Raw genomic sequence first — 15,281 nt, forward strand, 5'->3', positions numbered from 1 at the left:
TGAGAGGAATTATATCTGATTTTCCCACCACTGAATGAACTCCAGCACCTAAACTGGCACATAGGAATCCCTGAGTCCATATTAGTGGAATAAATGGTTTCTAGCTTAGACACTTCCAAGGTATACAATGCCAGATAGTTAACTTCTTCTCAGCATATCAAACGGGAGCTCTGTTATCCACAGTGGTCGTTGAGTGCTTTCAATGAAGTGATAACACCGTGCTCACTCCTCCCTGACATTTGCCTTTCCCTTTAGGATTTCTGGTTGTTGATGAGACTGGAAAATAGTCAATTACATTCGCCATGATGGATATGCACATGGCTGAGCCTCTAACTTGCAGTGTAGTTCTGGGCATATTATTTAATATCCCTGAGCCTCACCATTGGTAACATGAGATACCAGGAGAAGGAGATTTCTAAGGTCTCCTCCAACCAGTGGAAATCCTGTGATTTTTGTCATTATACTCTTACTGGACAGATCACTGTCAGGGGTCTGGTTGAGATATAGCAGGAGAGGGGGTGAAGAAACCCCTGATCCCTTTACTGGGGAGGAGGGCAGAGCAGGCACCAAGATCAAAGGCAACAGAGACAAGCTCACTGGACCTGAAACTGGGTCCCTATATCTACTATGTGGGCAAGTTAATTAGGTGCCCACTGAACCTCAGATTCTTCATCTATAAAATGGGGGTATTGGCAGTATCTACTTCATGAGGTTATTGAGAGGATGAAAGGATTTAATATACGTGAGATAAAAATTAACTATATATTTTGCTCCAGAACAAATATTTATTTTGCTCTTCTGATAGGTTAGGCATCCTTCCAAGTGCTTTTTATGTCTCAAGAGAGACTCAAGACAACTCTTTGAGATAGTTAACACATTATTGACCAGGGGATTTTTGCAGAAACTAACACATGTGACATTAATATTGCATACGTGTACATGCATGCATGCTCAGTCGTTCAGTCATGTCTGACCCGATGGACTGTAGCCTACCAGGCTCCTCTGTCTAACGGATTATCCAGGCAAGAATACTGGAGTAGGTTGCCATTTCCTCCTTCAGGGGAGCTTCCTGACCCAGGGCTCAAACCCATGTCTCTTGTGTCTCCTGCACTGCAGGCAGATTCTTTACCACTGAGCCATCAGGGAAGCATTAATATTGGGTTGACCAAAAACTTTGTTCAGATTGTTCCACATGTTCTTATAGAAAAATGTGAAAGAACTTTGTGGTCAACCCAATACATCTCTGGTCAATGATGTGTTAATATCATCATCTCCATTTTAAAAATGAGGAAATCAAGGCACAAAGAGGTCAAGTAATTTGCTATTAAATGATGAGATGGAATTTGAATCCATGCTGAGTCAAAGCCCTCACCAAGTTGTCGGCTACCAAATGGTGTGTATGTGTGTGTGTGTGTGTGTGTGTGTGCGTGCGTGCGTGCGTGCGTGCACGCTCAGTTGTTGTCATATCTGACTCTTAGCGACCCTGTGGACTAGGCAAGAATACTAGACTGCACTGCCATTTCCTCTTCCAGGAGATCTTCCTAGTGGAGAATTTAATATATGTTTGGTGTTTTTATTGGATATGCCATTTCCTTTTTTAATGGTATCACCAAAAATGCACAGAAAGGAAAAGAAACAGGTGGGGGTGGGGGATAGGCGGTGTGAAGAATTCTTAGATAATAAACTGGCTAAAAAAATGGTAATCCAGTCTTTCAGTTGTTAATTAAACAGCAGTAACTGTGTGGGAACCTGAGGACTCAGAGGTATAAACAGGACATGATCCCTACTCACAGACAGGGAGGGAGACACACACAACCCAAAATAGAATGTGCTAAGAGATATAATAAACACATGTTCGAAGTCCTGTGGGATCCCACAGTAGAAATTAATTCTACTTGGGTTAGAATAATTTTTATAGAAGAAAGGGCATCTGTGTTGGATTTTGAGGGTTGTATAGGAGTTCACTTTGCTAAGTCACTTCAGTCATGTCTGACTCTGTGATCCCATAGACGGCAGCCCACCAGGCTCCCCCATCCCTGGGATTCTCCAGGCAAGAACACTGGAGTGGATTGCCATTTCCTTCTCCAATGAGTTCACTACATTTAAAAAAAAAAGATAAACATTCCAGAATGATTTGAAGAGATGACTTGCGGCTGCCATACATTAGCAGTCTTGTAACATGGAGTACTCTCAGTTGTGAAAATATTAAGTCAGGAGTCAAGATGGATCTCAAGGGCTTCCCTGGGGGTCCAGTGATTAAGAACCCCCCTGCCAATGCAGGGGACATGGGTTCAAGCCTCGGTCGGTCCAGTAAGATCCCACATGCAGCAAGACCACTAAGCCCAGGCGCCACGACTACTGAGCCCGAGTTCTAGAGCCCAGGAGCTGCAACTACTGAGCCTGAATGTTGCAACTACTGAAGCCCACTCTTTGCGAGAGCCCAAGCTCCACAAGAAAAGAAGCTATCACAATGAGAAGCCCGCACACCGCAATGAAGAATAAGCCCAGCTCCTTGCAACTAGAGAAAGCTTGTACTCACATCAGTGAAGACCTGGTGCAGCCAAAACAATAAACAAATAAAGCTTAAAAAAAAAAGATGGATCACAAGTTCATAGTGTCCAGTTCCCTAGTCCATGCCTTGACTTTGCTCTTACTGTTTTGAATTATTTTCTGGACTTCCCTAGACTTTCCTTTCCCAACCCACCCTCACAGACTCCTTACTTTTCCGGTGTGTGACCTCACAGGCTGAGCCTTGGAATCCAGCGGGACAGATGCACTCACAGCGTGTTCCTGAGAAGACAAGGCAGAGAAAACATGAATCACACCATGTGAAACACAGAGCTCCTGGAGTTCAACCCTCCCTGCACTTCACAGCTTTTCCATTAGGTTAAAATAGGACAAACGTTTAACTGAATGGTTTGAAATAAGAAGGTTCAGTGCCAAGAATACCCACTCCTTTCTTGAAGGTCCTTTGCTCATGAAAGGGTGTTTATTCCACCACAGAAAATGATGTAGAGCTACTGAGAAAAATTACCCATTAGCTGACCTTTGACCTAAACTTATGGATTTTGGGGGTCAGAAGATACATTACTGAGGTCATTGGGGCCAGTGGTCACTGGTGCTCAATTTCACATCAAGTAATTTCCTTGTCTCTGCTTGAACACCTCTAGTGATGAAGAACTCATTACTCTTGGACGTCTCATGCTACCTTGGGCTTCCCTTGTGGCTCAGCTGGTAAAGAATCCACCTGCAATGCAGGAGACCTGGGTTCAATCCCTGGGTTGGGAAGATCCCCTGGAGAAGGGAAAGGCTACCCACTCCAGTATTCTGGCCTGGAGAATCGTATGGACTGTATAGTCCATGGGGTTGCAAAGACTGGGACACGACTGAGCGACTTTCACTTTCTTTCACTTTTCACATTTATGTTCCCTTTGGCCAGTTCTGACATTTTAGAAATTATTCTTTATGTTAATCTGTCACATGTCACCCTGGAGCTTCTCTCACATCAACCACGTGAACTCTTTTTACAGGACTGTCCTTTACAGGTAAGGCCCTTTCAGCCTCTGGCTTTCTTTTCTCCCTCACCTCCAAAGTAGAGCCTCCAGGGAGTCCCAGTCTCTAGGTCCAAACTACACACAAGGCAAGGAGGATTTCAGCAACCCTAGATCAAAATCTGGAGCAGGTGAATGGATCCTACTTCCTGCTGAACTGACCCTCTCTTACAGGTCCTGTTCCTGAAGGAGAACTCTCCATCCTTAGGCTGTCACTTATGCCTGCTTTGCTTATCTCCATCCCCTCTGAGAAGCAAGATACATATCCATCCGTCTCAGCTGAGCAGGTGGGATCTTTCTCCCCGAGAACAGATCTCCTCTCGTGTCCCCTCTGTTGAGCTCACTCTATCCACATGAGTTCTGCCGGTTGGCTCCCTAGGCTGGGATCTGCCGTACCCAGGTGCTCTTGGCACCCTGTTTCAGCATTATGCTGGATGGGACTCTTCCTCAGCCCATCAAAACAAGAGCAGATGACCCCAGGCCCCAGCCCTGCTCATGTTTGCTCTGCCCACTGCGGTGACCCCGGATGTGACCCTCAAGTTAGCAATGAAGTTCTCGTGGCCCATCCATGCTGCCACCTCCCCATCCTCCAATTGTCTCACCATGTATTGGTCAGGATATGCAGGAGGGGTTTCCCCTGCTCGGCCCAGGGAGGGCCTTTTGTCTGACCAGGAGTCCCTCCCCACTCTCTGTTACAGGCGATAGCGTCTCATCTCGTCCCTGCCTTCAGTTTAATGCTTTCCCTTGTGGCTATAACCTAGGTATCCTGACAGCCCAAGCAGCCTCTTCTAGCTGCCTGCATTCTGACTTCCTGGTCCTAACACTGGTACATTTCAATGCAACCTTTGGGTCAAGTCTAGCTCTCCTGCTAGTCTAAAAGCTTGGCAAAATCATGGATTCTGTCTGCCAGGGAATTCAGCTGTGTAACAGCTGCCCAACTCTCACTGTACACCGAATTATCTGGTAGGCTTTTTAAAAGGCCAGTCCCAGTGACTGGCTTTCACTGTTTCGGGCTGAGGCCCAGGGCTTTGTGTCTGTGCAAAGCTCCCTGGGTGATTCTCACACGCACCTTGACAGGAGCATCGTGCACCTTGCCATTAGTGCCACCTGAGTACAGGCGCCTCGTCAGTCCAACCCCACCTCACTGTGCTCCAGGAAGGTGGGGGCTTCAGCAATGGTGAGTCACACCCCAGCCACAAATTAGAACTACCAGAAGAGGGGAGGGTTTAGCCATCCTGATGAGGGTCTCTTCCCTAGAGTTTCATGTGATGATCACATCTGGGGCTCTAGCATCAGTAGTTCTAAAGATCCCCAGTGGTTCTAATGCCCAACCAGGGTGGAGAAGCTCAGCTTTAAAAGGCTCCAAATGGCCAGGGGCTCATCTTTTTTTCCTCTGAGACAAAGAAGGGAGCTTTATGACAGTCCCTGGAGCTTGAGACAGAGGACTGGGGAAAGACCTAGAAATTGCCCTGGAGATACACATCAAACCTTGACCTAGAAACACACCTCTGGAGGCTGTGTGGATTGACAACGTGATCTGGCCCCAGAACCAGCCCATCCAGGTGGTAGCTTCCACAAACGACACTGGAAACGGTACCTTTCAGGACAGGGACTCCGTTCCCCTGGCAGGGAGCACACTGGCAGGAGTCGACTTCCTTTTGGAACTCCTCCAGGGCCTTCTTCATGTTCTGCTTCACTGTGCTGGAATAGGCAAAGTCTGTGGCTGTCACCAGTTCATACAGAGGCATTACCTGGGAAAGGAGCAAAGGCATTGATTTCAACAGAATACATTGGTCATATAGTAACAAAAGCCCAAAGTAAGGCTCCATAGGAATGGGCAGGTTTGGTGCATGCAGATCACAGTGGATTCATATGGAACTGGATGGACGGTACAGCACACAGATGGACACCCCATCCTTTCTCTTTCCCATCCCACCCAATAGCCACAAACAAGCCCATTCAAGTTCAGGTCAACAAACACTTGCTGAATACCTTCCAAGTGCCAGGCAAGAAGCATAGTAAGGAATAAGATAAAATCCTCACTTCACTCCCCCAGAACTCAGAATCTAGAGATACAGACAGTTGTACTAATGGATACTTACAGAACAGTGGTTACAGGTAACAGTGGTAACTTGTAATGGGTAGAGAGGAAAATGAAGTCACTCAATCATGTCCGACTCTTTGCAACCTCATGGACTGTAGCCAGCCAGGCTCCTCCGTCCATGGGATTTTCCAGGCAAGAATATTAGAGTGGGTTGCCATTTCCTTCTCCAATTGCAGGACAGTAACCAGGGTAGAGAGGAGGAGTTTGTTAATCTCTCTTTGGTGGGAGAGGGGAGGGGATTTGCAAGCTGCTCTTTGGAAGTATTATAGGAGCCCTGTTTCAGCAATACCTCCCACCCCAAACCTGTGAAAATCCTTCATGTCATGCAAGAGCCACAATTAGGGAAACTTCCCCTGAGCTCTAAAGCTTCCAGAACACCTTCCTACTATGAAATGCTCAGCATACTGTCTACACTACTCATCCAATACAAATTCTACCTCTTTTCTCCCTTGTGGTCAATGTTTTGGGCTGAAGTCCCTTTTCCTTCATCTCTAAATAGACTGTAAGCGCCTGAAGATCAGACCTATATACTGCTCAGCTGTGTCTCGAGGGTTCAGCCCAAAGCTTAATGAGAGTGTCTAATAAGACTGGGTAGAAGAATGAAAAGGGAATGGGAGGCCTCATTAGGGTAACAGCAGCTGGCATGGAGGCCAGGGTGTGGCAAGCAGAGAGAAAGATGCTCTCAGTGGGCATGGCAGTGTCTGAGAGCAGGAGGCCACAGATGGATGTGGGGGTGTTTGTGGCCTTGGAAAAGACAGAGGCAAAGTCCAAAGAGGTAGTTAAACATGTTCAGAGCCTCTTGGCTCAGAGTTTCAGCTCCAGGGTCAGGTTCCTCGCCAGATTTTATTTGTGATCCTGCGCTAATCCGGCCCTGGAGAGTTTAGGGTCTGTCTAAACACAGGCAATCATGCCTAATAGAAGCCTCCAGTGGGAAGAAAATTGCTTCCATTTCTTAATGCATCTGATGCTGACCTTCACTCCAGTGGGCAAAGCAAGGCCCCTTGGTGGTCCCATTGTCTCATCGTTTTGTGGTCAATGAATTGATCCAGAGGCTGTTTGCAGAATGGTCCAGCTTCTGGCCACACATGGTGGGTAGGCGGGGGTACATAGAGGGTTGCTGTACACCCACAATGAGCTCCTCTAACAGCCTGCTCTCCCTGCCAGAGCACCTCGAAAGGCTGCCTTTAACCTGCTTTTAACCTACCAGGCATTTTCCTACTAGTTCTGAGATCTGCTTCAGGAGATAAAGTCAGTGGCACCGTGTGCCAGGGGCTGTGCTATGATCCTCCTTCATCCTCGCATGGGAGCAATTACCAGCGCCATTTCAGGTGAGGTTAAGTTGAAGAACTCATTGAATAGGGGTGCCAGGACTCTAATCCCAAATCTGTGCTTCTCCCACTAGTTCATGAAAACTGGTGATAAAAATGGTGATTATTCTCCTTTCCAACCTCTATCCCAGGGTTCTCCAGGACAGTTTGCCTTGCAACTTGGCAGCAATTCCTAAGATTCCCTCCACAGTTTCCTTCTTAATTTAATGTGGCTCACTTGTCTTTTTTTTTGGTTTGCTGGTTCCTTTTTCCTGTCTTTCTCTCTTTTGTCCTCTTCTTCCTTCCTCCCTTCCTCCTCCTTCCTTCTACATCTCTCCCCCAGACACCCAATCCTAACTACTCACATTGATCATTGGTTTCTTAGCACACCTGCAGTAGTGAAAACTTGATTGATTGATTACATTGCTGCACAGAGACGGTGGTGGTTGTTCAGTCGCTAAGTTATGTCCAGCCCTTTGCACCCCTTTAACTGCAGCATGCCAGGCAGGCATGGTCTATAAAACTCCCTGCAGGTGTCTATGATGGACCCTGGTGATTGGCATTCTTGATTATTGCCATAGCCCGCATTCATTAGCTGCTGAACTAAAAACATATGTGATCTAACTTAATCTTCACAACAATCTTAGGAGTCAGGTAAACTTCTGTATCCCCGTTTTATAGATGGCAAAGCTGAGGCACAGAAAACTTAAAGAAATTTACCAGAGTAACACTCGGTAAGCAGCAGCAGATTGGAACTGTTACCATTGTGATTTGTGCCCTTTCAGAATATATTTTTGGAAGGGTAGATGGACAGATACTTATACCAAACTGATGGCATAAGAAAAGCACATGTTTACATTCCACTTTTTTCACTTAATGTCATATTATGAACATTTTCCTATGCTATTCAATAATCCTTGATAAAATGATTTTCATGACTACAGGGTATCCTGTTGTCCTGGTGGACTACAATGTATTCAACTATACTCTGTTATTGAATCTTTAGGTGGCTTCCACTTTTATGTTTCCTTTGCTACTACAAATATGGTTGTCCTCCCTTATCAGTCAGGATACATTCCAAGACCCTTGATGATTGCCCAAAACCAGGAAGAGCACCAAACTCAACATATACTATGTCTTTTCCTATACCCATATACTATGATTAATTTAATTTATGAACTAAGCATGATGAGAGATTAACAATGGGAACTAAAAGTAGAACAATTATAACAATACACTGTAATAAAAGTCGTGTGAACGTGCTCTCTGTCTCTCAAAATATCTGATTGTACTGTATTACCCTTCTTGTACTTGTGATGACATGAGATCATAACGTGCTAACGTGATCAGGTGAAGTGAGTGAGTGACGGAGGCATTACGACATAGTGTCAGGCTACTGTTTATGTGTCATCAGAAAGTTCACCTGCTTCGGTGGTCCTGGGTTACTGAACCATGATCATGTCAGGGGTTGGATGTCAGGAGCAGATGGTGCTGATGGCTAGGGATCCCAGGTGGGGATGCAGTGGGACAGTGCAAGATTTCATCCCACTAGTCAGAATGGCTTGCAATGAAAAACTGAAAAATTGCTTCTTTCTAGAGTTTTCCATTTAATATTTTCAGATCATGGTTGACCATGAGTAACTGAACCTCAGAAAGCAAAACTTCAGATAAAGTGAGACTACAGCAGCATAAAATCAGGCAGGTCTTTATAGATACATCTTTACCAATTTTTAAAATGATTTCTACAGACAATTTTTGCATTTAGGGTTATTGGATCAAACACTGTAAACATTGTTAATGTCTTGGATATATACAGTTAAATTCTTTGCCTAAAGGGATGTACCATTTTATAGTCCTATTTCATAATATAAAAGTTTCCATCCCATTGCTCCCAATAAGGTTGAGTATTAAAGATTTTTAATCATCATTAATCTGATAGGCAAAAGATACTTTGTATTGTTACTTTAATTTTCATTTTTATTGCTGAGAAGTTAAAATTTTGCTTATTTATCATCTGAGTTCTTCTGAGAGTTTTCTATTTTTTTGAGATATTTTTCTTATAAACAGTATCATTCCTTACACATGAAAGATTTCACATGTGGCAAATTATTTTGTTGTTGTGTTACCTTCCACTTAATAATATTTGTGGGTTTCCTTATTTGAAATTCAGAATTTATTATTTCAAGTGAGATCTGACAGTCTAAGTCCGAAATATCTTACTGATTCTTGCTACCACAGCATCTACATTTTAAACCTTCTGTTAATCAGAGTAACCTGCTTTTAGAGAATCTTTGAATAAATTGCTTCAGTAAAGTGTAATGGTCATTATCACTGTTTACCAAATGTATCAGCTTCTTTTCCTTCTGGGCACTTGGCAGGATTGCTTTTCCCTGAACCATCCTTAAGCGTAGGTTTGCAACATGACTTTTTCTGAGCTGTGAGAGGTAAGCAGAGGGAGCATCCCTTCCAGGTTGAAGCTTTGGCAGGAGAGTGTGGTGAATTTTCCCATTCCCTTACCATTGCTGTGATGGCAATGGCAGAGAAGAGATTGCAGAGAAGGCAATGGCACCCCACTCCAGTACTCTTGCCTGGAAAATCCCATAGACAGAAGAGCCTGGAAGGCTGTAGTCCATGGGGTCGCTGAGGGTCGGACACGACTGAGCAACTTCACTTTCACTTTTCACTTTTATGCATTGGAGAAGGAAATGGTGACCCACTCCAGTGTTCTTGCCTGGAGAATCCCAGGGATGGGGGAGCCTGGTGGGCTGCCCTCTATGCGGTCGCACAGAGTTGGACATGACTGAAGCGACTTAGCAGCAGCAGCAGCAGCTGTGATGATATTGGGGGCACATGACAAGATAAAACCTCCACTGCCCAGATCCCACAGTGATATTCAGAAAAGCCTCTTTACCAGTATACTTTGGACATGAATGTGACTGAGCAATAAACTTTTGCTGGACTAAGTTGTTGAAATTTGGGGCTGTTTCACGGTGGCATAACCAAGGCTCTCCTGATGCCTCATTTGAACCACTCAGCACTGTATTTTCCCTTCTACACTTGGTCATGCCATGTTCTGTACCATGGAGTCTCCATCAGCCTGAACCCCAGACCACAACCTTGCCACCCCAACCACAATGGATATGTACATAGATGACAGACTTTGTGACTAAAGTTGACAATCAAATATAGTATTCTGAGTTAAATTTGAATTTCAGATAAGTAACAAATGAAATTTTAGTATGAAGTGAAAAAGTGTTAGTCACTTAGTCATGTCTGACTCTTTGCCATGGACTGCAGCCCGCCAGGCTCCTCTGTCCATGGGATTTCCCAAGCAAGAACACTGGAGTGGGTCACCATTTCTTTCTCCAGGGGATCTTCCCAATCCAGGGATCGAACCCAGGTCTCCTGCACTGACGGCAGATTCTTTACCATTCGAGCCACCAAATATGTCGCATGAAATATTTCAAAGATGCTTATCCTAAAAAAAATATTCCTTATTTGTCTGAAGTTCATAATTATTTGGACATCCTCTATTGCCAGGCTCCTTCGAATGTCTTGGGGAATTTTTTCATCCTTTAAAGACCATTTCACTGGGACACAAGCTTTTTCCTTCATGGTTGTCACTCTACAATCTTTATGCATTTAGCACTGCGAATAATTCTAAGATCAGTACAACTTCTATTTCTGTAGGATCTATTTGTTCCTCAAAGTAAAAAATTTCACCACGCTGTGTTTCAGTATTGTTTTATCTTCAGTACTTTTGCCTGCTTTTCAATGAGCTGTTCATTTTGCATTATCAGCTCAGGGAAGTTTCCCTTATTATGTGCTTGATTAATGCATCTTCACATTCACTCCTGTATCTTTCTCAGGAAGAATGCTCTGGGTTTTAGATTTCCACTGCTGTACTCTGTGTCCATCATATTTCTTTTATATCATTGTTTTAATCTCTTTGTCTTTTGCTTCTGCATTATAGGAACATTTTTACAGCACCTTCCACATCACTGACTCAATTTTCTGCAGTGTCAATTCTGTTCTTTATAGTTTCCAATGTAGGTTTTGATTCTACTATTGTGCTTTTGGCTTCCTACATTCAGCCATTTCCCTTTTCATCTGATTAGTGTCTAAACATCTCGGCTTCTATTTTTTAGTTCATAAATTCTTTATTTTCTTATAATCACAAAGAAAATATATTGTAAAATTTACTTCTATGTTTAGATGTATGCTTGTCTATTTTATCTTGGATATAATCTCAATCTTTTGTGTTCAAAGTCCTCTTTATATATGTCCAGTGATTTCGCTACCTCTTCTTTGAACAAAGCACCATGTCTCTATATCTAACGTTCACCAGTAAACAATGTGAATGGGCTCTTCTCTGGTCTTCTTTCCTGCCTACCTGGCTCCTATAGGAACTGTGTTTCCAGATATTGATCTTTAAGACTGGTTTATGTACATGAGCCTTGGCCAATACTCCATGTCTAGGAATTCCTTATCGAGTGGTCTCTACTCTCTTGGAAAGCACTTGCTGCTCCAACTACCTGGTAAACTGATTGTGCAGAGAATTATTTTGAGATAATACGAAGTCATAAACAGTTTTCTCTTGCCAGAAAGAATCTGTGACTACAATAGATGTTTCCAACTCAAGTTAGGGATATATAGGAGAAATGCACAAAAGCTTTCAACAAATTCACCTCCGCCACTACTGGAAACATCTCTGATTTTCTAATCTCTCCCCTTTCAGTCCCCACAACTCTTCACAGCACTAAACTTATAGTAGATACGATACTTTCCAGGGCATCACATACATGCTGTTTGAAGCCTCTGTGCCATCAGTGAAGTACCACATCTCTGAGGATGGTGGCAGGTCTGAGATGCTTAGCATGCTAACATGTGCTCTCTCTCTTTCTCACAAACACACAAAACACACATCCCTTTATCATATCCCATGCTGCTGGATACTTGACATTCCCAATGCCCATGACGGCACTTCCAACCTAAATGGATAGGTAACCAGAGCAATCCATTAATTTTAAGTTTAAAACAAAATTCAGGTAAGATATCAGTAAAAAGTAAAGACCAGGGGTCTATTTTTCCATGAACTCTCTTCTCTCTCATGCTTGTTTGTGATACCAACCAATGTCACCACGTCATTAGCTCATCCCAGATTTCTCTAGAGCCTCCTGCAAGCTATGGCTCACTTTACCTTTCTCGATGCCTGCCAGCGACTAAACCCTAAGTGTAACTACTGAATACGTGGCAGAGGAAAGGATTTGAATGGCAGCCTTCTTGTTCTGCAGCAACCATGCAATTGACATATAAATAAAGACACTGGAAAACTGCCAAGTTTGGGAACTGCACAGCCTCTCATCAGAGCTCCAGTCCCTTAACTCCTCTCCTTGGCTGTAAGAGTAAATCTCCAGAGGGTGAATGCTGGACCATCAATAATTGTACAGACAATGGCAAGAAGAGGGCAGTGTAAGATGTGACATGGACACCGTGCTGAAGTACCCACAGGCAAGGACCAACCCTGCTGATGTGTATGACAGCACTGCTCTAGCTAACGTCTTTTTAGTTTAAGGTTGTAAAACTGCCATTGTTTGGGTGACAGGTGGTTGGGATCATTATTTTCTATTTACCAAACCCACAGGAAAATTTGGAGGGGAGGGAAGAGGTCAACTTTTCAGGTCTGGACTTTTGAGCAGTCACAGACGGATGAAACCTCTGTGACCTTGATTTTTTATCAGCCATAAAATGGAGATAAGCATACTAAATTTGCAGGCTATTAAGAATTAGATGAAATAACATTCCCAAAGTCCTTGGCAGAGTATCATGAACATGGTAGGTGCCCAAAACATGTTGGTGATTACCATTATGTATTATGCTGTCCTGTAAAATAGTAATGCATCCATGGATCTTACTGTTCAGCACAGACTGCATTTTTCATCCTCGCACCCTCCTCTGTTCTCCTCCAGTGCCTCAGTTCCCATCACATCACAGGAACTTAGCAATGACTTTTTGGTCGCGGGAATGAATGTTTAAATGAACAAAGAACTAAATGAGGGATTCCCCAATAAACTGCAAACAATATTGATTTAAGAAGCCTGGAACTAGAAGCTGATGGTTAACTTACTTGAGCAACTTGGGAGCCCAAGTGAGAGGGAGTGAGGGGTCTATAGCTGGTGTTGCGCAGCGTGTTACAATCAGTTCACTCTGGATACATTTTCTACTATAAGGTATCTATCTCAAGGTTAGGGCTTGTGTCTTACTGAGCTCTGTATTCTATACCCTGGCTCAGGGAAACCCTTCAGAAGCTGTTTTCTGAATAGAGGAAAGGATGAGTGGGGTGGGTGCGTGTACCTTAACTTTGATGATGTCCGGATTGTACTGCACTGCATCTCCCCATTCCTGCATCAGGTCCGCTGTTGGCAGCTCTCTGTATGCCAGGGCAGTGACATACTCACTCGCTCCTCCTCGTACAAGGACCACCAAGTCTTCCACCATGCTGTCTTTCTTGTTTCTGTCTGGAATGGATACGGAGCCCTGGCATGTCAGGGGATCCATTTTCACACCTTGAAATTTGCTGCAACCCACCTGACAACCTGGTGACTATGTTCAGGGAGGTCACCCTGGAGATGTAAGTGGGACAATATGCATCCCTGCCAGCAAGGGAGTCACAGTGCAAGGGCAAAGGGTACTGCACTCAGTCGACACAAGCTGGAGACAGGACAAGAAAGGGATATTTATTTTTAGCATCTGTAAGCGATAGTCGTTAAGTGAGTCTACGGAAAATAGCTGAAAGACGGATATATACATACATACATAGGGAAGATCATAGGTAAATAGACAAAGATTATTCATCATTTATGTGCCATCCACTAATCTAACATTATACATGTACTAACTCACTTATTCTTCAGTATGAAATAGGAAGTATATAATCCTTCCTTTGCAGATATGAAATCTTAGGCACTAAGGGAAAGAATTCACTCCCCGTACCACGCCCAGCCTCTGAGCTATACCACTTCTTTGTCTCGGATGACAAAAGTGGGAAAATCTATAAGGTGTGAGCATGAATGTAATAGACTCACTAAATAATGTCTACTGTTTTTATTTCTTTCAATGTCTACTGTTATTATTTTGACTTCTCAAGCAGTTTCCCAGGAAGCCCTCAATCATATCAGTAAGTCATTCCTATTCTAATTTTTCTTGTGCCCGAAGCCAAAGAAACTGGTATAAAGTGACTATTCTACTCTGAGCTTGCAGCACTTGAGCATCATACAAACGGAGTCTTGTATACTACTGGTCAGACTGTAAACTGAGACTGCCATTTCAGAAAAATTTCAGTATTACCTGGTGTAGAATAAGTACATACTCTACAACCCAACAATTTCCCTCCTGGGTACATTCCCTAGAGAATCCTTGCACATGTGTGTCAGAAGAGTGTGTAAGAATGTTCACAGCAGCTCTGAATATAATGGCTTGGCACAGGAAAGAATCCAAATGTAACAACAGAAGGAACAAACTGATATATTCATACAATAAAATACTATGCAGCAGTGAAAAAGAAGTAACCATAGTTTTACACAAAAACATGATATCAAAGAAAAACAAAATAAAAAAACCAGAGCTGAAAGATTACATTTCATCCATATAAAGTTCAAAAACAAGCAACTCTAAGTCATTCTTTTTATTTAGTTGCTAAGTCCTGTCCAACGTTTTTGCAACCCCATGGATTGTAGCCCTCCAGGCTCCTCTGCCCATGGGATTTCCTAGGCAAGAATTCAGGAGTGGGTTGCCATTTCCTTCTCCAGGGTATCTTCCCAACCCAGGGATTGAACTCACATCTCCTGCATTGGCAAGCGAATTCTTTACCACTGAGTTACCAGGCAAGCCCAACTCTAAGTCATAGAGGTTAGCAATACATGTAGGTGGTAAAACTATCATGAAAGGAAGGATGTGTTTAACAGAGACTTCAGGATGGTGTTATCTCCAAAGAGAGGGAGGAGTTGTAACTGATAAGGGTCCCAGGGTACTGGGTAATGCTCTATTCAGTAACTTGGATGGGAGTGACTTTACAAGTTTTCTTTGAAGAGCATGTATGTCTTCTGCCTACCTCCCTATGTAGGATGCATGTTCCAACACAACCCCACCAAAATAAACAAACAACAGTATCCACTGCACATCAGTCACAAGAAACTCTTCTAGACCAGCAGTTCATTTTGTTGTTGTTTTTTAGTTTTGTTTTGCTTTGGCTGTGGAACTCTTCATTCACATATGATCACAGAAATAAGGACAAGCTTAGTCTGTAGAGCAGATGAAGGA

At 43.5% G+C, this 15,281-nt stretch overlaps 1 protein-coding gene across 1 annotated transcript in view; it reads right to left on the reverse strand.

The window, feature by feature from the left end:
* The window catches only part of C8B (complement component 8, beta polypeptide), a 43,651-nt gene that overhangs the window by 964 nt on the left and 27,406 nt on the right, over positions 1 to 15,281 (reverse strand). The window contains exons 9-11 of the mRNA XM_010855869.1: positions 13,317 to 13,480; positions 5,149 to 5,302; positions 2,722 to 2,790 (exon numbers count right to left, since the gene is read on the reverse strand). Of these exons, the coding sequence (XP_010854171.1) occupies positions 2,722 to 2,790; positions 5,149 to 5,302; positions 13,317 to 13,480 (387 nt within the window). The remainder of the gene's footprint in view (positions 1 to 2,721; positions 2,791 to 5,148; positions 5,303 to 13,316; positions 13,481 to 15,281) is intronic.

The sequence above is a fragment of the Bison bison genome, unplaced genomic scaffold (genome assembly GCF_000754665.1).
Source record: "Bison bison bison isolate TAMUID 2011002044 unplaced genomic scaffold, Bison_UMD1.0 scf7180017864369, whole genome shotgun sequence".
NCBI lineage: Eukaryota > Metazoa > Chordata > Mammalia > Artiodactyla > Bovidae > Bison > Bison bison.